Source organism: Eumetopias jubatus, unplaced genomic scaffold, assembly GCF_037043125.1.
Source record: "Eumetopias jubatus isolate StellerSeaLion01/CBP00866 unplaced genomic scaffold, mEumJub1_p1.0 scaffold_4, whole genome shotgun sequence".
In the NCBI taxonomy this organism is placed as follows: Eukaryota; Metazoa; Chordata; class Mammalia; order Carnivora; family Otariidae; genus Eumetopias; species Eumetopias jubatus.
The window spans coordinates 63,720,630-63,741,666 of NW_028274810.1; the positions used below are offsets into that span (position 1 = coordinate 63,720,630).

Sequence of the window (21,037 nt, forward strand, 5' to 3'; positions counted from 1 at the left end):
TCTCATAGGTGAGACCCGCTATGCGCTTCCCGCCTCCCGGGGTGGGGGGCGGCACCTGGAGGAACGTCGCTCGAGGGGAGGCGCAAGTGTGTAGGTGAGTGGTCTTGATAGATGTTAGGGTAGGACCGGGTCTAGAATACCAGTACTTCAAACCTGAGTTTAGGGCAACCTTGACCGCTTACAGGCAGTTGAAGCTTGGGCAGGGCACTTCTCTCCGAGCCCCAATGTCCCTCACTGTAAAAATGGGTTAGAAGTGCGTAAGTTGCACAGCGCCCGGCCCGTAGTGGGTGCACTGAAGTCTCTTGCCTCACCTCCCACTTCTCACTGCTGCGGAGCCTTGACCGCTGCCCCTCCCCGAGCCCGAGAGTGGCCCTGCCCACCACACCAGCGCTGCATCGACTGCGCGCCCCTTTCCCAGCGTCAAGAGGGAGCTAGTTTCCTCCCTTTTCTTCGGTGTTTCCCTGTCTGCTTCCTAGAAGCAGGCCTGAGCTCTGGAGGTGTTCTTTGCTCCTTGCGCCAACACCAATTCATCAAACGCTTGCAGTGTGTCCGTCGCTGTGGGGAGCATAGGGTTTGCGTTGGTGAATAAAATAGCTATGGAATGTAGAGCGTATGGGCAGAAAGCAAGTAAAGTCAATAAATAAGCAATTGGAACACGCACATGTATTTCCTATTTCTTTTCCCCAGTTATTTCTCTTTTTAGCACTTAACACTAAATGTCGCGTTTTACATTTTGATCTTGTCTAATGGCTGTCTCTTCCACCAGAATGTAAACTCTATGAGTGCGGGGGGTTTTGCTTCCTCACTGCTCTATCCCTTGCACCTAGAGCAGTGCCTAGCACTAGTAAGTATATGCTAAATGAATCAATACACAACAGAAATAAATAGAATACTTGATAGAGAATGAGAAAGGGGAGGTTCAGGGTGGGTCTTTGAGAGGAAGTGACCTTTAAGGAAGGCCTGAAGGGTGGGGAGAATCATCCCACCAGAGAACAACAGCATGTGTCAAGACCTGGCTTAAAGATAGTGCTTCTTAGACTGAAGACGTGGAGGCTAGGAGGAGGCAGAAATCAGGTCTTTAAAGTTCATGACAGACTTGGCCAACTTCCCTGCCAATTTCCAATATACCAAAGAAAGTAGGGTAATGAAGACATGGAGAAGGTAAGTTTAAGGCAAATACTGATAGGAATAACCCTCATGCCATCTTGCAATTTACAATTAACAGAGCTTTCCCTTCTCTCACTTACCTTGCAAAAACTGCAGGAGTAAAAAAAGCATAAAGAGGGCTCCAGACTTCATTCACTCACCATACATACCTGGTCCATAGCACAAAATAAAAAGGGGTTGAATTGATATAACACCATGCTAGGCTGCAAGCTCTATAAAGGTAGAGAGCCCATGTCCTATTTATGTCTTGTGTCCCAGCACCTAACACTGTGCCTGGCTCTCAGACCTTATCTATAAACTAAATGAGCGCTCACCATTCACTGGAGGCTTCCATATGCCAGGCTTGTGCTTGGTGGTAGAACACAGAAAGAATAAGACATCATCCTTGCCCTCAAGGGGGTTACAGCCTGCTAAAACTTCCTGAAGTCATGGAGCTCATGAACAGTGGAACCAAATTTTCTGAAACCAAACCCTTTCTTGTATAAGAGTATTGCACACAGAGGGACTGCCCTTCTAAAACCAAGTGGTAAGAGGATTTGGACAATTCTGATCAGAAGGAGCCTGGGGCACCAGGCAAGGAGACTGGATTTGAGCCAGGAGGCAATCGGGGAACTGTTAAAGGTTGCTAAGCGGGAGACTGGTGTGATCAGAGCTGGTGGCAGGTGTGCTGATGGATGGTGTAGGGGGAGACTGGAAGCACATCCTCTGGGACCATGGGAAGCTCCAGTGTAAATGGACATGGGAAGGAGGAAAAGTAGTAAAGGTCTTAAAGGTTAGGAATCATGGGAAGTGATTGGTAACCGAGAAACAGGGCTTCCCTGTCTTTTAGGAGTAAGGGGACCTTGGGTGAGTTATTAAACCCCCCCGACCCCAGTTTTCCCGTTTAAAAAATGACATCTCTAGTACCAGCCTCATTGTAAAGATTAAATGAAATGCAGCAATTTGGTGGGTGACTTACCTGAATGAAAGAAAACAGATACAAGGGGTGCCCGAGTGGCTCAGTTGGTTAAGCATCTGCTCTGGGCTCAGGTCTTGATCCCAGGGTCCTGGGATCAAGTCCTGCATCGGGCTCCCTGCTCAGCAGGGAGATCTGCTTCTTCCTCTGCCCCTCCCCCCACTCATGCTCCATCGCTCTCTCACAAAAATAAATAAAAAAATCTAAAAAAAATACTATTTAAAAAAGAAATGATTCTGTTGACGTAAAGGTAAAAACTGGGCAAAGCTGAACTATAGTGGTTAAGTTTGTATGCAAAGGTGGCAAAACTAAGGAAAAGCAAGGGAACGGTTATACCAAAGGTCAGGATTATGGTTACTTTGTGGGGGATGGGAGGTGATCAGGAAGGAACACGTATGAGGGGCTTCTGGGTTGCTAGCCAGGCTCTTTGTACTTTACTACATGGTAGTTACAAAGATGTTCCTTTCTAACATTTTAACTTATTTTTAATAGTTTTGATAATTATTAAATTGTACGTAACTATTGTATTTTATCATTTAAAATATTTTTAAATTCAGTGAGCTCTTCTATGTGAAGTGCTTAATCCAGCACTCAAAGCAGAGGAAGAAGTCAGGAACTTTGGGCACCAGCTCTGATCATTGCGCCCTGTCTGCCTGCCTCCCCTGCCAGGCAGCAGGTCTCAGGGTTGATTTGTCCCTGAGCCAGTGCTCACACAGTTTGGCACCTGCAGGCCTCAGGGAGAATGGGAGCAGTCGAGGTTGACCAGAGTGTAACCCACATGTTTTCCCTCTCTCAGGCCAATGAGGGAGGGCCCGGGCCCGTGGCCTCACGGAGTCAGACCTCTTGTGGGAAGAGCACCAAGTTGTCCCTCCCGAGCTGCTCAAGCCCCACTGATGACGGAGGAGAGGGAGGAGGATGCCGATGAGGAAGGCTGGCTGCAGCTTCGGCCGGTGGAGCCCTTGCCCTCCCAGTGCTGTGGCAGTGGCTGCTCACCTTGTGTGTTTGACCTCTATCACCGAGAGCTGGCAAGGTGGGAGGCAGCCCGAGCCAGCAAGGACAGGAGCCTGCTCAGTGGGGAGGAGTCCCAGGTGAGGGAGGGCTGCTCCTCAGACAAGACGGGTGGGGGGTGGCAGTGTCAGCCTGGCCCCTGCCCTGCACAGTGACTCTGCACGGCAGAGAGGTCCAGGTTCAAAACCTGACCCAGAGCTGGGCGTGGGGTCATCCCAGGAGTGAAGGAGGTTTGGGCATTTTACAGGAGAGAGAGCTGTGAGTCATGACATTCAGAGAAGGCTTCCTGGAGGAGGTGCAGGGGGGTGGAATGTTAAAGGCAGTGGGCTGAGACTTAGAAGACGTGAATCTGAATTTCTGCTCAGGGTGTGACCTTGGACAAGTAAGCCACGACCACTCAGGCCTCAGTTCCCCCACATGGAAAACGAGGATATTGGATTAGAGCATCTTAAGGTCCCATCAATTTCTAAATTCTGCAGATCTGGATTTTAAGCAGGTTTGAAGGATGAATAGGTATTTCATACATTGGAGATGAGTGTTCTGGATAAAGGGCACAGCTCGAGCAAATAAAGACTCTCAGATAGGAAGCAGCAGGGTATTCTTGGGAGAACAGAGAAAAGTTTGGCATCTGATGCATGGGAGAGAAAATGAGGCTTGAGGTTCGTCCACAGGGCCCTGCAGTGTCCAGCCAAGGAGGCTGCACTTTATCCTGGGGCTGAAGGAGCCGCGGAAGGCTTCTGAGCAGGGGCAGATGAGTGTGAAAACCCCGGGCCTTCTTAGATCAGAGCATGAAAGGGAGGTGAGGCAGGACTACTCTCTATTATAGGGAAAACTTCCCCACAAAGATAGATAGCCTGTCAGGGGTGGGGAGCGAGAAAGGTGCTTGTGGCTGCTTGGGTGTTTGTTGTGTCCTAGCTGTTGGGTATTTTCCTGTTGCAGAGCTGCCCATCCAAGCTGAGCCCAGAGACCTTCCTGGCCTTCCGCATCAGTGCCGTGGACAGACTCACCGAGGACACTTACTGTGTTCGGTTTGCACTACCCAGGAACTGCCAGTTCAGCCTGCGGCCTGGCCAGCACCTCATCCTACGGTACACTTGGAGAGTGGGAGGCCGAAGCTTTGCAGCCCCGCTTTGCCATTTGCTTGCCGTGTGGCCGAGGACAACTTGCTTAGCCTCCCTTAAGCCTCCATTTATCACCTTTAAGATAAACGTAGTGCTACCTGACTCAGAGGATTCTGGGATTGTGTTTTCATAACAACCAACAGCAGCAACAGTAACGGCAAACACTTTTGTAGCATTTACTCTCCAATGCACAGTAATGCATGCTCACACCTAGGAGCTCACTGAATCCTCACAAAACCCTGTACGTAGGTACCGTTATTATTCACAAGAGGAAACTGAAGTCAGAGAGGTTCAGTAACTTGCCCAAAGTCACACAGTTAGGAAATGGTGGAGCCACGATTTGAAGGCCAGCAATCTGGCTCTAGAGTCTGTGGTATTAATCTAATATTAGTGCCAGTTGAGAAGAAGGACGCTTGTCCTCGAGAATAAGGGACTTGCCAAGGATCACACAGTTTGTAACTCCTGCAGCCAGGCTTTAAACCCAGACAGCCTGGCTCCCCAGCTACACTCTACCACTCTTCTGAAGGTCCTTCCTCTTCCCAGCCTCTGGCTACTCTCTCCCCCAACCTTAATCCCCTCCCCTTACACCACCACCCCCCCAACCTGCCCAGGGACAAGGGCCTTTGGGATCTGCAGGTAGAGGCATCTGCTAGATGGTTGACTCTGGGTGTGAGGCTCAGCAGAGAGAGATGAGCTCTAGATGTGAGTGTGGGAGTCATCAGCCGGCACCTGGACGCCATCTGGGGGCATATGTGGTATGGAAAGAGGGAAGGACAGAGGACCGAACCCTGGCAACTGCAGCATTTGTGGTATCGGCAAGGAGGGGAGGGACCAGAAAGCGGGCAGAGGACGAGGAGAGTGTCTTCCTACCGGTCACACTGTAGCCACTTGCCTCATGCCAACCCCTGGTGTTGGTGCACAGTGTGCCCGGGCTGTGGCCTGGCTGGCTGTCAGGAAAGCTCACTATCCCAGTGGCTCCAGGGCAAGTCACAGCCCCATGCGACCTTCCATCCGTAAGTCAGGGATGCCCAGCACCCCCTGCCCTTAGCTTGGCCCCTCTTCTCCACCCTCTCTGCTGCCCCAGCGACATTCCTAACACATGGAGCTAACCATGTCGCTCCCTTCTGGTGAGCCAAGGAGGCTTCCACGGCTCCAGCTTCCTTTCCCACCGGGTTCTCCCTGCTCCTCCCTCACACTTGCGCCTTGCCCCAGCCTCGTGACCCACTCACCAGTTCCTGACCTGCGCTGCATTTCCTGCCTCTGAGCTTTTGCCCAGGCTGTGCCCTCTGCCCGGAATTCCTTCCTGTCCCGTCACCACTTCCACCTGTTGGTGGCCTGCCTCTTTCATACCCAGGAGGGTAACAAAAGCTCCAGGAGGCCTCCTGAAGCCCCCGGATGAGCGCGGCCCCTCGGCCTGGAGCATGTCCGCATTTACCTCTGTGACAGCAGGGGTCACAGTGCTCTTCGCATCCACGCCACGCCACAGGTTGTGTCTGTTATTTCCTTGTGTGTCCCCCAAGCATTTCTTGACTATTTCAGTCTAGCTTCCCGCTTTTGATACATTAGGATGGGACCTTTCAATTTTTTATTATTTTTTTAAAGATTGATTTGTTTATTTGAGAGAGAGTGCGTGTGCTCCCAAGCTGGGGGAGGGGCAGGGGTAGAGGGAGAAGCGGGATCCCCACTGAACAGGGAGTGGGGCTCCATCCCAGGACCCTGGGATCACGACCCAAGCAGAAGGCAGACACTCAACCAACTGAGCCACCTAGGCGCCCCTGGGTTATTATTTGTTAAATGAGATAATGTGCACAATATGCTTGATGCCTAGTAGTTATTTGATACAACATGGCTGCTACTATTATTACTTGTGATTATCATCCTGGCCCTATTGTTGATAACATCGTAGAGAGGATTCATGCATGAGGTCAGGCTTTGGACTAGGGCACCTTTGAGGATCCTTCTAATTCTGACACTCCTGGTACATGGTCGTAAGTGTTTTAATAAACGTTAACAGTCTTTATCTTTCTCATCCTGTGGCCAAGAAGAGGTCAGGAAACACCATAGTGGTGTCCTAAAACCAGCTCACATCATCAGTGGACTCTTTGAAGACTTTCCCATCTGTGATCCCGGTAGAACCACACTACAGGGATACACATTGTTGTTCCCACTTTACAGAGGGGCAGCTAAGGGATCAGTGACCTGCCTGGGTCTCACAGCCAGCACGTGGCAGTGGGGGAGCCCAGCGCCCCTTTCCTCTGCTCCACCTTCAGAGAGGACCACTGGGGACGACCAGGCCCCAGTTCTCACCAGCCTGGCATATCGCTGAATGCCTGGCTGACTGCCTGACCATATACTTCTCTTTCCCAGAGGGAAGGTGGATGGCTTAGAAATTCAAAGAGCCTATACGCCCATCAGCCCTGCCAACGCAGAAGGATACTTTGAAGTTTTAATCAAGGTGAGCTGACCCATGTGGGTGCCCTTAAGATGGTATGGACTGGACTCCGTTTAGCAGCTGGGTCAGGATGGGGCAGTGGCCAGCCATATGGGAAAAGCCAGTGTTCACATGGGAGGAGGCTGGCTTGAGGAAAGAGCAGGGAGAGTAAAGGAAGCCTTCTCCCATCTCCTTCTTTCCCGGGGTGGGGGGGGGCCTGGCACCTGAGGCCCCAACAGACACCGATTTTAGGAAAAGGAGGCTCAGACTGAGAAAGGTTATGCTGTTCCCTCGCGCTTTCCCAGCTATTCATGGAGAGCGAGCACCGGGCCCGGGGGAAGGGGCAGCCAGGTCGCCTGGTCCCTGCTGTGTGCACTGGTTGCTGGGCTCCAGAGAGGAGTCAGATACAGTGCCCACCCTTGGACAGGGGGCCAGACCAGGGCAGGGCAGGGCACGACGATGGGATAGATGCCATGACAGGCGGCCCCAACCCAGTTCAGGGCAGCTGGGGTGCAGGGAAGGCAGCAGGCCTTCCTAGCAGAAGCTGAGTTTGAGCTGCGTGTTGAAGTGAAGGAGTGGAGAACCAGGAGGGAAGGGTGGGGACACAGCTCTCTGTGCGGGGAGAGCACGCACAATGGCAAAGGAGGCACAGCGGGGAGAGCTGTTTGTTAGTCACTTGTCCCGGACTAGAAGGGGGTGAGCAGGCAGAAGGTGGGGCGTGGAGCACCTTGTGAACGGAACTACCCTGAGCCCGTTCTCAGGGAGTAGACAAGGGCCGGGGCATTGGAGTTGGGCCTTGAAAAAGGAATACAAATTGGCAGTGGCAGGGAGTGGCATTCCAGGCCTCAGCCTGGACAGATGACCAAAGGCAAGGAGGGGTGAGACAGGGTCTATGGGAGCTGTGCCCAGTCTGACGGGCAGGAGGAGGGGTGCTCGTGGGGGCAGCCGAGGTGGGTGGGGCCCTTGGCAGAGATGAGATGAACAAATGGCCTGGGTACAAATCCCCCCCACCTCCCCAGGACCCAAGGACTCGGCACTGGATGTAATAAGAGGTCTTGAAGATCCAATTATGTGGAAAAAATAATTAGATTGAAGTACACGAAACTTCTGATACTCTTAACATTTTTGACTTACAGAAACAGTGGGTTCATACAGGTCAACCTAATATATAGTCGACATCGTCATTTCCCAAACAGAATCCTAGGGAACACTGATATTTAAGAATAGCTTTCCCATCCTTTATCACCCTTGTAGGATGGGAATTATTATTCTCCTTTCATTGATAAGCAAACTGGGACCCCAGGAGGCCCCAGGCTCCACAGGGAGTAAGAATTGTGGCCGGTGAGTGAGCCTGGCCTCCTGACTCCAGGCCCCGAGCACTGTCTTGACTCCTGCCTTCCCTGACTTCCGTCAAAGCCCGAGTGTTTATTCCTTCACACAGAAGCTTGGATGGGGTCCCTTCTCCACGCAACTGTTTGTCTGGGAGATCCCACAAATCCTCTCCAAATGGCCTGCTTCCCCAAGCTGCTTGTCTGGGTGTGTTTCTGTTGAAAGGATAAGCCTGGAGACAGTTCTTCAGGGCAGCTGGAGCTCTCCCAGCTGCAAGGCTGATTTTCTCCTTCGTTTACCGGAAAGCCTCTCTTTAGAGAGATGCTTAATTATCCCTAAGCCGCTGGCTGGGAAGAGCTGGAAATGTCTTTGCAAATTGGGAAGGCAGGCGGGTTTTTTAGGTTTCCCTCCCGTGTGGGATGAGAGGGAGGAACTCCCATTTCTCAGGCACCTTCTGGGCACCACGCACTCTTTCCAGCTCTTCATATTCATCATCTCTTTTCAACCTCATAACCTCGTAACCATCCTGCAGAGTAGATCATATTATCCCACTTTACAGATAAAGTAACTGAAGCTCAGAATGATGATGTCACTGTCCCAAGGCCCCTTGGGTAAAGTGATCCCATGCGGAAGAACAGAAGTTCAGTGTCAGCTCTGTTTAACAAGTATGTATTAAGCAGGCTCCGTGTGGGTGCTGAAGACACTGAAGAATCCTTCCTTTCTCCTTAAGTGCTATCTGTGCCATAGGGCTGCTCAAGCCACAGCTGGGGCTGTGCCTCCCCCCAAGACTGGGGCCAGAAAACAGGTGTGCTCGGAGACAAGCCTCCAGCAAGTTAGGAGGAGAACTGTAACCTCCCTCCCAGACTTCTTGCAGGAGGGCTGAGGCCTTCCCTTGCTTTATGCATATGGTACCCAACGAAGTCAGAGCTGCTACCAGAGGTAGCTGTGGGTACTTAAAAGCATGTCTGGTGACCAAAGCCCAGTCTCCTTCAAACTTGATTATATTCTCACTCCAGACACCCTTCCAGTCCTATCAGAGCTTCCCCCTCCCCCCTCACATTCCTGTGTCTTGGGTTGTCCTACCTTGACCATACCACACCTGATGCCCAGAACCCTCTTTGCCTTCCTGCTCCTATCCCTAGTGAATGCAATCTTTTTTTTTTTTTAAGATTTTATTTATTTACCTGTCAGAGTGAGCACACAAGCAGGGGGAGCAGCAGAGGCAGAGGGAGAAGCAGGCTCCCCACTGAGCAAGGAGCCCGATGAGGGACTTGATCCCAGGACCTTGGGATCATGACCTGAGCCGAAGGTAGGCACTGAGGTGTCCCTAGTGAATGCAACCTTGCCTAACCTACAAGATCCAGCTCAAACGCCTCCTCCTCCAGGAAGCCATCCTTGATCCTACTCCATTGGAAGTGACTGTACCTCCTTAGGGTTCTTTCAGCATTCTGTCCTTTTCATGGGGTATTAGGTAGTCTCTACCTTGAGTGTATGAGACTTTGATCACTGCTAGTTTGTGAGCTTCTTGAGGAGAGGTCTTGAACCTGGATTGATTGATTGATCCATTCATTCATTCATTCATTCACTGAGGTATTTATAAGTCTTTCCCAAGGTTCAGGCACTGGCTGCCTTCATGGAACTTAAGGTCTATCTGTCTTCCCTGCAGCCCCAGCATGGTGCCTGGCCCAGAGTGGGCAGGCCTGCAGGAAATGTGGACTGCCCACCCCCATGAAGGAATCCCCTCCACAACTTTGACTTTTTTCAGCCAGCCAGGAGACAGTGACAGGTAACGCAGAGGTTGCAAATGAGTAGTCTACAAACTGATTGCAGCACAGAAATATATTTGGTTTGGGCCTACACAGTGTTTTAAAATTTAGAATTAATTTCTGACATTTCAAAGATGGGAGATTTTACATGAAAATTTGGGTCTCCTGCCCCTCTTAGAGAATCAGAAGATAGGGCATCATCAGCCCCACAAACTATATCCCGGAATCTGCAAAGCAACTTCCTCCTTTAGAAGGAGCATTCATGTACTCACCAGTTTACCACAGTCCCCACCACCCCCTGTTGTCTCCCCGATACTGAGAGTGTCAATTGCCATTAATCATCTCATACCCAGTTCTTTACTCAGTGATGTGACGTGCAGGGGCCCCTGTAGTCGTGTGGGTCTGAGACCTCTGAAGGTAAGGCTGTCGGTCCTGTGGTTCTTATCCCAGTCTCACCATTTCCTTTCTGGAGAAGCTTCTGGGCCTCATCTGAAAATTGGGAATGACAGTCCCAGCTCTGGGGTGACTAGGAGGATCCTCTAAGATAGCACCTGTCAGGTGCTTGGCCTGCCAGAAGGGCTGCACGTTAGTGGCTCACGTGGTTTGTATTGGCAGCATGTACGTGTTCCAGTGAGATCCCCCTGTGTTTGCTCCCAGTGCTACCCGACCGGGTTGATGTCCCGGTACGTCAAGTCCTGGGGCACAGGACACACAGCTTTCTGGCGAGGACCTTTCGGCGATTTCTTCTATAAAGCAAACCAGGTCAGTGCCAGCACACTAGGCTCTCGGGAGATGCCTCCTGTCTGAGCTTCCAGGACCACGGTTTCCATGTGTCAGGCTGTAGAATTGCACTGGTGTCATTCTTCCTGAGCCCAAGCCCGATCCCAAGAGTGTCCTTGGGGTTGGACATGGGAGGAGACGGAATGGGCACTAAGAAACAAAACTGCCTGCATATGCTCTAGAACTATCTGGGGTGGCCCATTGCTTAGAAAATCCACACTCACGTACTTGGTACTCAGGACACCTATGCCGTCAGACCCTCTGATTATCTTTCCACTTTTACATTCTAGCTACAAAACCATGGAGACCACTCTCTTAAATACATCCCATAGCTCTCTGCTCGGGAGCCCACTGCTCGCCAGCCTGAAGGCTCTTCCCCTCATTCTCCTGGCATGTTCATCTCCTTCCCTGATGTGCCTGGGAAGAATTAGTAATTTCTCATCAGTTGGTGCATATCTGGAAGGAAGCTTGGCATGTGTACCAAGAGTCTTAAGAATCTCCAAATCCTTTGACCCAGTAATTCCACTCCTGGAAGTCTGTCTTGTGGAAAGAATCCAAATGCTGCCTCTTGTGCACATGTTCACAGAGGCTTTATTTATAATAGCAGGAAATTGGAGGAAACTGAATATCCAGCCATGGGGGAAGAGTTAAGTGCACTGGGTTACAGGTACTTGATAGAATATTATCCTGGATTTTAAAACTATGTTTATAAATGATGTTATACACTTATGCTATAAGCATATAACAAAACTGAATATACAACAGGTTGGGAAACCAAGTTTAAATGCACAGAAAATATATGAAAAGAAAATGCAATGCAATGTCAGCGGCTCTGGGTGGTAGAATTATGGGTGATTTTTGTTTTCTTCATTATACCTTCCAAATCATCTACAATGAGCACCTATTACTTTTCTAATTAGGAAACAAAGCAAAACAAAAGCAAATGAAAAAGAATGAATCATTCCTTTCTCCCCATTATTTTTGTTTAATATAAAAATAGTTTTTATTGGTTTTTTCCTTATTACAAATACAGTACATTTACATTACCAAAAAAAAAAAAAAATCAGATTTAGAGAGGCAAAAGAAGAAAAGAAAGAATACCTGTAGGCCATCTACCCAGTGCTCCCAGTGCTACCCAACTGGGCTGATGTCCGGTACGTCAAGTCCTGGGGCACAGGACACACAGCTTTCTGGCGAGGACCTTTCGGTGACACCAGTCTCACTACCTTGGCAGAGAGCTTTCCAGCTCCCCTTCCACACACGGGTGAAACACCCGGTACACACCCACGGACGTGTGTGTAACAAGTGCATGCACCCACTACCATAGTATTGTTATACTATGAGACACGTGTGTGGTGCTGCCTACCTGGGCCAGGCTCTGATGTTCACACTTGCCACGCTAAAACTTTATTTTCTCCTCACCACAGCTCTTAGGTCTGCTACCCCTGCTTTACAGACGGGTACGGTGTGCAGGTTGTAATACTCTTGGGCAGCGTGCTCCTAGTTTCAACCTTGCTTAGCCTTGCATTTTAGCTGAGGGTGTCCTCGTGTCCCCCAGGCCCTTGAGAGCAGGGACCGGGATTGTCCCTGTTTCCCCCTGACCTAGAGGGGACACCTGATGCACATTGTCTTGACCACCCCTTCTGGGTGGGGCCTGCCTGCATCCACAGAACCGCCCTGCTGAGCCCCTGCACTTCCCATCCTGAGAGGTTGTAGGGCCAGGCAGTGAGGGAGAAGAGATGGCATCTCACACAGAAACATTTGGCTGCTGGGATGGCCTGAGGCGTGGTTCTGTGCCCGTGGGGACGCAGGGCTGCTCCGGCCCTCTCCCTGGCCCTGTCTTGCTGCTCTGTAGTCGTCTTCATTGTAGATGGCTATCATGGCTGCCATGAGGCTGGCACGTGAGCATCTGTCTCTGCGTTCCTTCCAGACATTCGCAGGTCTCCATGTGGGGCCACACATGGGGCGGACAAGGCCCTGTCCTCCAGAAGCTCACTGTGTGTTGGGGGACAGACACCCACACCAATGGTAGCAATACAGCGTGACCGATGTCGTGAGGAGGGGGCACAGAGGACTGTAGGGATGCAGAGGAAGGACCCCTCACATGCTCCTGGCTCGGGGAAGACTGTCCAGAAGAGACCCCGAGTGGTGCTGGGGGACAGAGGAGGAGTGCGCGCGCTGGGGACAGGCACACAGGACAGGGGGTCGCGGCCAGCAGCAGGGCTCAGTGAGGGAAGGAGTCCAACAGTGTGGAGCACCAGGATTCGCACCAGGAATCTTGATGGCATCTCGTTTAATCCCCAAGACAATTCTGAGGCACATGCTACTGTGGGGGAGGAGCTGTTATTTTTTTTTTTACCCATGAGGAAACCAAGGCTCAGAGAAGTGAAAGCACTTGGGCAGATCATATGGCTGAAGATTTAGACCCAGGTTTGCATGACTGATACTCGAGGAAGTATTTCATGCAGCAGTGTGATATGCACTAGCTGTCGATAAAGCTAGTGGAAACTTGGACTGCATTCCCAGAGGCCTAATCTCTAGAATGAAGGAGGTGACTACCTTGCTGCATAGGTCAGGCGCTACCCTTTAAAGCACTGACCTTAAAGAAGATAAGATCACGCCTCTTAAAGAGACCTAGAGCCAGGAGATGGCTTCGTGGATTCGATGATGGGTTGATGGAATTGGGGCCTCTTGGGGAAGAAATTCACTTTCATTGCATGGTTCTTCTGTGCCAGCACTGTGCTGGGCGCTTATGTATAGTAAGTATCTCAGTCTAGAGAAGAGCAGGCTCAGGGATCCATGCCAGGGCCCTCAGATCTCTACAGGGCTGCCCTGGGGCAGAGAAGGCAGCCCAGAGGGCAGAGCTGGGGTAGGGGTGGTGGACTAGGCTTTGGCGGGAGCAGCTTTCAGCTCAGCGTGAGGTGGAAAGACCTCTCCGGCAAGGGGAGTCAGCCTATAGCAGAGCAAACTGCTTTGGGAGGTAGTGGGCTCCCTGTCAAGGGAAGTGTGTTAGCAAAGTCCTGTGGAGATGGACAAGAGAGCAACTGAGCCACTTGTAGGATGGGCTACACCGTTTTATGTTCCTGTTCAGCCTCCAGATTCCATGATTTCTGTGACACAGACCTCACAAGCTGTAGACTTTCACAAGAGGACGTAGAGAGGGGACCTCAGATGGGTGGGACCCCCAGGAAGGGCTGTGCTGTGGGTGGGCTGAGGCCTGCCATCTCCCCATTCTGTTCCCCAGTACGGTGAGCTCCTCATGCTAGCTTCAGGCACTGGCCTGGCCCCCATGGTGCCCATCCTGCAGAGCATAACAGACAATGCAGAGGACGAGACCTTTGTCACCCTGGTCGGCTGCTTTAAGACCTTTGAGGGCATCTACCTGAAGACCTTCCTCCAGGAGCAGGCCCGTTTCTGGAACGTCCGAACCTTCTTTGTCCTCAGCCAGGTGAGCCCAGCGTGCTGACTTCCTTCCCTGATTGAGACTGTGCCGGCCCCTTGCACCCGTCCTGAGGATCTGCTGTGGCCTCCCTTCCTCAGGGGCCACAGTAGGAATCCCTGCTGCCAGTGGGAACTGCCACCCTGTGCCCGCAAGGAAAGCAGGTCTGGTTCCATTTGGTGTGTGTGGATGCAGGAACTGACGCTCAAGAGGTGAAGGTGCTGGCCTGTCCGTGCTGCTGGCTGGGGTGAAGCCAGGACTGGAGCTCCCCACCATGCTTTACTGCCTGCCCGATCCCCCCTGGCCTCACCAGGTATACAGGCTGGGGGCCTGCATGTGGAGTCAGTGGGCCAGGCCGCAGATGTCCCCAAGGCCAGGATAGGCTCCTTCGGGGCGGGGATCATGTGTCTGGATCACCAGGTGCTCCTCGGTGCTGGGCAGGGTGCCAGGCACGGAGTAGACACGCACGCCATCAGTGATTGGTGAGCAAGCGGATCTGGGGTCACCGCATTTATCCGGGCCCCTCCGCCAGCACTTTGTCCCTGCGCGGGAGGAAAGCTGCTTCCAGACTCTCCAGGCTGCAGATACTTGAACTAGAAGCAACCCTGCCCCTCAGACTCCTCCTCCCTGCATGCACTCAGGCCACCTGCCCACTCCCTCCCCTCTGGCCCACAGTCAGGGCCCATCTCCTTCCTTATGGAAGCCAGGCCCTGAGCTGCCTTCCCCTTGGTCTGCAACTTTATTTCTCTTCCGTGCGCCCCCAGGGCTGGGCTCCCTGCTGGGGCCTCCCCTCTGGTCTGTGTTGCTCAGGGTTGGCCTCACTGCCCAGTACTTTGGAGCACCCTTCTCATCAGTTTCCTACTTGAGGCAGCTTTAGAGTGTCCCTGAAGACTGGCGTGATCTTCCCCATCATGACTGGGTGGGGGGTGTCAGGAAACCGGGTTTCCCTTCCCAGTACCAGGGGTCTGGGATCCTCAGTGACCAGGTTCTGTGGGCCTCTGCATGGGACTGGAGACTCAGTGGCGTGACCATGAGGAGGGCCATGCTAGGTGAGCATCTGCAGCAGCAGGAAGTGCCGAAGGCCGGGGTATGAAGCAAAGGTTAGTGTGCAGCCCAACTCTTGTGTGTCCGGGGCGGCCCTGTCAGCTCCGCTCGAGGGCCAGCTCAAGGAAGGTGGTAAGAGTGGCAGAATCACCCAGCTGTTGACCAGCCTTCCTGTTCCCTGACCGCATGCCAGGTGCCCGGGATAGGCAAATGAGGAGGACCTGCCCCCTGCCTTCCAGGCCCTCACCTTTCTGTGGGGAGACAGCCACAGGGATGGCTTCACTGAGCACTTTCTCCGTGCCTGGCACTGTTCTAGGCACTCTGTGTGTGCTAAATCATTTAATCCCACCACAGTCTTAGACGGCTTGTCCTACCATCATGCCCGTTTTGTAGAGATGGCACAGAGAGATTAAGAACCTTGACTAAGTTGGTGGAGAGTTAGGTGTGAACCCAGGTGGTCCTGCTCCAGACGCCCTGCTTTTCCTGCCTGTTGGTATAAGACAGCACAGGGAGAGGTGACACATGGAGGGTGCTGACGATGCTGGCGGCAAGCAGGGAGGGCTTCACAGAGGGGCTGGCATTGAGCCTGGGCTTGAGGGCAGAGTTAAAGTTGACCAGCAATAAAGGGCCCTCAGCCCTGGCTCAGGGCTCTGATGATGCCAGTGGCCTGGGGCTGGGCAGGCAAGTGGGCTGGCTGTCAAAGGCAGGGGCAGGTGAGAGGCCATGGACTGGGAGGTGCCTCCTTGACCTAGGATGCTCCCTGGCCTGCCCGGGCTGCAGCCACAGCAGTCCCACAGATCTCCCCCTCCAGCCACTCCCTGCTAGTTGGCCCTTCATCTTGCAGCCAAAGGGCAACACTGACCCCCACCACCACCCTGCTTCCAGCCCTTCCCTGGCTCTGCACCGCTCTCAGGATGACGGCCCAGCCCGCACGGCTGCACCAACCTCCGTGGGCTCGTCTCCTGGCCCACCCTCCTGGCATGTCCCGGCGCCACGGTCTGCTGGTCACGCTGCAAGGGCACCGTGCTCTTCTGGCTGCCGGGCCTGCGTGTGCTGATGCTGTTCCCCCTTCCAGGAGCACTTTTCCCCACTTGTTCACTGAACACCTACCCACCCCTCACATCTCTCTGCTGGGGTGGAACTCTATCTGGGAAACTTCCCCAGAGCCCCCAGACTGGCGTAGGTGTTTCTGCTGTCATAGCCGGGACTCTCCTCCTTGACAGCATCTACCCTGCGGCGCCATCCCTGATTATGGGTCCCCCACCCCACCTGGGCAGCAACCAGACCCACTGCATCTCTGGGTGTGCAGTTGGGGGAGGGGGCCTATGCCAAACTAAACTAGCCTGTGGGAACTGGGCAGCGGGAGGGAGAGGGGAGGCCGCTGGCCCACAAGGACCCTTTGGGTGGGTCAGAGCATGGAGGGGGTGTGGGAAGATCCAGATCATCAGAGCGGACTCCCTGTGAGCACAGTAGCGGTGTCTTTAGAGGGCCCCTGGAGTCAGAGGAGCTCTGCGGCACGGGCCTCCGAGGTGCTGTGAAGTGTGCCCGAGGGGAGGCCTACACCTGTCACAGTGGCTCACAGAAGTCAGGGTCACTCAGCTGGGACATGGTGGCAGAGCTTAGACTCCAGCCCCCTCTCTCCTTCGCATCTCTCTGCTTAGCCCCAGAAGCTTAGAAGCTCGCCTTAATAGGGTCTGCAGAGGGGATGGTCCTGTTCTGTTTTTGTTTGTTTAGATGCTGGTTGCATGGTGTCTTGTCTCCGTTAGAAATCTCCAGACTACATATACTTACTGATTTGTGCGCTTTTTCTGTACGTATTGTACTTCAATGGAACGTTCACTTAAAAAAGAGAAGTTCCGCCAAGTACGCTGGAGGTGGAGCTTTTCTTTCGTAATCCCGAAGATGCAAGCCACCAGCGAAGGCTGGAAGAGCAGAAAGACGCCTGGGTCACTCGGGCACCATGCACCCTGGAATCCTACCTCCAGCCTTTTTATGTGAGAAATAGAGCGCCCCCCTCAGTTAAGGCACTGCTGCCTAGGGTCCCTGACACACGCAGCCAGAGCGGGACCAGGAGGCTTGTCTGATTTGAGCAGCCGCCACATGCCAGTGCCTAGCACCGTGCCGGGCACAGAGTGGCCCTCAGGCAGTACTTGTTCCGTCAGTAAGGTCATGAACACATGTTTACACTCCCAGGGTGATGGTGGCGGGCAGCCTTACAAAGGTGCTGGGAGACCCCCAGTCTTGGGGAGAAAACATCCCCCTGGAGTGACAGGGACAGTGGCCCCTGAGAGGCAGCGAGAAGTGGTGGGGCCTGCCTCTCTGCGTGTCCTGGGATGCGCCCCCTCCTCCCTGTGCCTCCCCTGTCATGGGAGGATAAGCATCCCCCCACCCCCGGGCTTGTTATGAGGGTAATCAGAGCCCCGGTGCCAAGAAGTCCCTGGCCTGTGGTAGGGCTAGCTGAAGGTTGCCTTCCCACCCCTCTGCCTCAGTTTCCTCATTCGACAGTGATCTGCATGAACTCTGAAGACTTCCCAGTAGTCACACGCATGATTTCTCATTGTCTCAGGAGAACTCCCTGGAGAAGCTTCCCTGGAGTTACCGGGAGAAGACCTGCTTTGGCCGCCTGGCCCAGGGCCTGATTGAAGAGCTGGTTGGCTCCTGTCGCAGAAAGCCATTTGCATTGGTCTGTGGCTCAGCGGAGTTTACCAAGGACATGGCCAGGTGCCTGCTGTGCGCAGGCCTGGCCAAGGACTCCTACTACCTCTTCTAGCCCTGGCCTCCCTTTCAAAGCCCAGGCCAGGGTCCTGCCACTAGAACACTGGAAGAAGCACAGACTGAAATCAGAAGACATGGAGCGCAGGTCTGAGGCCCCACCGCTCACTGGCCGGGTAACCTTAGGTGAATGTCTTTACCTCTGTGCACCTGCAGCTCTCCCCTACCTCACAAGGTTGCCAACTCCCTCAGGCAGACATCTTGCTGTGTGGAGGGAAGATGAGGCTGCAGGAGCCCCAGGGAGGGGGCATGGGAGTCCGGGAGGACTCCGGGGAGAAAGCCTGGTCCATGCCAAGCCCCAGGATGAGTAGGAGCTGGCAGGAGGAGGTGCAGGAGGAGCTTCCCAGGTGCCTCAGATTGGAGGGCTTGGGGACTCCCATCCCACCCTGCCCTAGAAATGCCTGCTCTAAAACCTGCTTTCCCTGGAAGCTGCGTGTCCCTGCTGTGGCCTCAGGGTTGGCTCAGATGCATTGCTTGCGGAGTGTTTAGGGAATGACCATAGGGGTTGCTAAGAGCTGTTTGGAGGAGGAACTTGCCTTATGTATCTCCTGTGCCTCAAGCCTGACACAGCGGTCTCAGGTTCTGTGACCTGATCACATTCTCTGGGCAAGGTGGGCCCTGGACTACCTTTATTTTGTACTGGGCCCAGGCCTTTCCTGCTGCAAACAGCTTCGCTCTCAGTCTCCCTTCCCTGGCTCAAGAGCCCATTCCATAGTCCTTTCCTGAGCAAAAGAGGTACAGAAACGAACACCCCTCCCTCCTGTAGGCAGCCAGCTCAGCCCGCCTTCAGCTCAGGAGCCCTGGTGACGGTTGCTATGGAGATCTAAAGATAGAGCAGGAGTCAGGAGACCTGGGTCCCTCTCCCTGCTCTGCCCACTGAGCCACTGCTGATTCCGCTCCACCCCCACTGCCCTCCCCACCGCGTCCCTCCATCCTGCGTGGGGCAAGCCCTCCCCTCGGACCTGGCGCTCCATAATGAATCCTGCTTTCCACTGCCTGGCCTCCACCGTGCTGCCTCAGCTGGGGCTGGCTGCGGGCGCTCCCGGAATTGGAATAGTAAGCCATGAAATCTCAGAATCAGAGGACCATGGACTCAGTTAGAACTTTATGGTCGTGAAATCGCAGCCCTCCTCACACCAGAGATTAAAGTTCGGGACTCCAGAAGCCATCCCGTCTATTAGACTCATTGTGCGAACGGGGACAGCCAGGCCCATGAGGCGAAGAGACGTGCCCAAGGTCAAACAGTTCGCTGCAGAGCTGGCATGAGAAGCCAGGTCCCCTGATGGCGCCTGTATGGAGAGTTGAGGTAACTGGTGATTTTCACACCGGGCTCCATAGGACACTAGGGTTCCGGGCAAGGCAGCAGTGAGGGGACAGCCACGCGGGGTCTCCAGGCTCCCTGCCACTAGAGCAGTTTTGTGTTCATCCCATTAATATATCGGGGTTTGCGGTCACCTCCATTTGTGAGAGGGTTTTCCTGCATGGCCCAAAAAGTTGCAGGCACATCTCCAAGCTGGGCCATGTCCAGGAAATAACCCTGGTGGGCATCTGGGGGTGCCAGAGGTTTCACACTCAGACTTAGGGGTGGTAGGGAGTCCCCACGTAAGAAATGAGGGTCTGGGGCGGTTCTTTTGTGTCTTTGTCCCATTTTGTATGTTGGGTGTTTAGACATTAGACACAGCCACTCACTGATAACCATCAGCCCCTCTTGTCCTAGAACGTGCCAGCCTCCCCTCCCCTCACCTCACAGGGCGTCCAGACAGTCTGGGTACAGTGGGGTCTCTTATCATGGGACGATGGTGAAGACCCAGCCATGCCCTTGATACCAGTATGCCAAAAGGCTCGTATCATCCAGAGACTGGAAAGCTCCTGCCTTGCAAGATGGTAAGCTAGCCTTAGAAGGGGACCGGCTGGGGTGTGTGAGGATGGACTGTCTGAATTGGAGGCAAGGCTCTGTCGGCTAGCCAGTTCTGCCCATCCCTCCTGATGAAGCCACACCTACTGCATGGCATTGGGGGGGGCATGCCATCGGGGTGATGGCAGCCAAAGGACGCCCGCCTGAGTTTGGCCCCCTCAGTATTTTGCCTGCAGCTCTTCTGTGTTCCCCTCGCTGGTCTCCCAGCCTCTCCCCTCACACCCTCCATACTGCCGCCAGACCTGGTTTTGCAACTCTGATAGGAACACTTAATAGGGGAGAGAGGAGGAGCAAAATGGCGGAGGAGTAGGAGACCTAAATTTCGTCTGGTCCCAGGAATTCAGCTGAATAGGGATCAAACCATTCTGAACACCTACGAACTCAACAGGAGATCGAAGAAAAGAATAGCAGCAACTATCTGAACAGAAAAGGGACCACTTTCTGGAAGGCCTTTGGAGCCTGTGCGTGGTCCAACTGCTATTCATCCTTCAAGTCCCACCCTAGATGCCTCTTCCTCCAGGAAGCCTTCCCTGACTTTTCCAGGACAGTTTAAGAGCATTTCATCTAGGCTCCCACAACCCCTCTCCATTCTCTAGAAAAAAATTAAACCTCATCACACTAAAAAAAAAAAAAAAAAAAAAAAAAGAACACTTAACATGAGAGCTATCCTCCTAACAGAGTCTGTGCACAGTACATTATTGTTGACCGGAGGTGCAGTGTTGAACAGCAGATCTCCTGCTGATCTGAGCCTGTCACTCCCTTGCTGAAAATCCTTCAGTGGCTCCCTGTTGCCCTAGGACACAGCGTCGCAGCCCTGCCTGCCTCTCCAAACTTACTTTCTATCCTTGGCCCCTCGCCCCCAGCTCTCAGGTTTTGCCCCAGCACTCTTGCTCCCACATCAGTATGACCCTTCCCATTTGCTGCCCTCTGGGTCTGGGCCGTCCTCCCGCCCTCCCCTCTTCTACTCGCCTTGGACTCCTCATCCTCTGAGGACTTACTCGGCTCACTATCCCTTCCTCTCTGAAGCCACGCCTGCCTCCACCGCTGCAGGCCAAGTTGGCCAGCAAGTTCTTGTGCATCCTGCTGCGGCGGCGTCTCTGACTGCCTCATTCGCAGGTGAGCACATCATGGGGCTGTCCTGGGGCCTGTGCATTGTGTCCCCAGTGTGGGAGTGTGCTCAGCACATCCTGAATGTTGAATACCCACATAATAAACAGGGAATATACATGGAGTACTTTACAGTTTGCAAAATGCATCTCCTCTATGTTGAAGCACCGTACCGTCCCCAAGACGCACACTATTTTATTACC

At 53.3% G+C, this 21,037-nt stretch overlaps 1 protein-coding gene across 3 annotated transcripts; it reads left to right on the forward strand.

Annotated features, from left to right (window-relative positions):
- Nucleotides 1-59: 59 nt before the first annotated feature.
- On the forward strand, nt 60-20,375 carry CYB5RL (cytochrome b5 reductase like). Of its 3 annotated transcripts, none has more exons than XM_028106876.2 (7): nt 60-94; nt 2,919-3,210; nt 4,070-4,218; nt 6,619-6,706; nt 10,393-10,539; nt 13,802-14,005; nt 17,607-20,375. In XM_028106876.2, the coding sequence occupies exons 2-7, from the start codon at nt 2,923-2,925 to the stop codon at nt 17,808-17,810; spliced, it is 1,080 nt and encodes a 359-aa protein (XP_027962677.1). In that variant the 5' UTR covers nt 60-94; nt 2,919-2,922; the 3' UTR covers nt 17,811-20,375. The 3 variants fall into 3 exon arrangements, with proteins under 3 accessions (XP_027962677.1, XP_027962678.1, XP_027962679.1); XM_028106877.2 differs by having other exon boundaries at nt 10,435-10,539; XM_028106878.2 differs by lacking the exon at nt 10,393-10,539.
- The last annotated feature ends 662 nt before the right edge of the window (nt 20,376-21,037 follow it).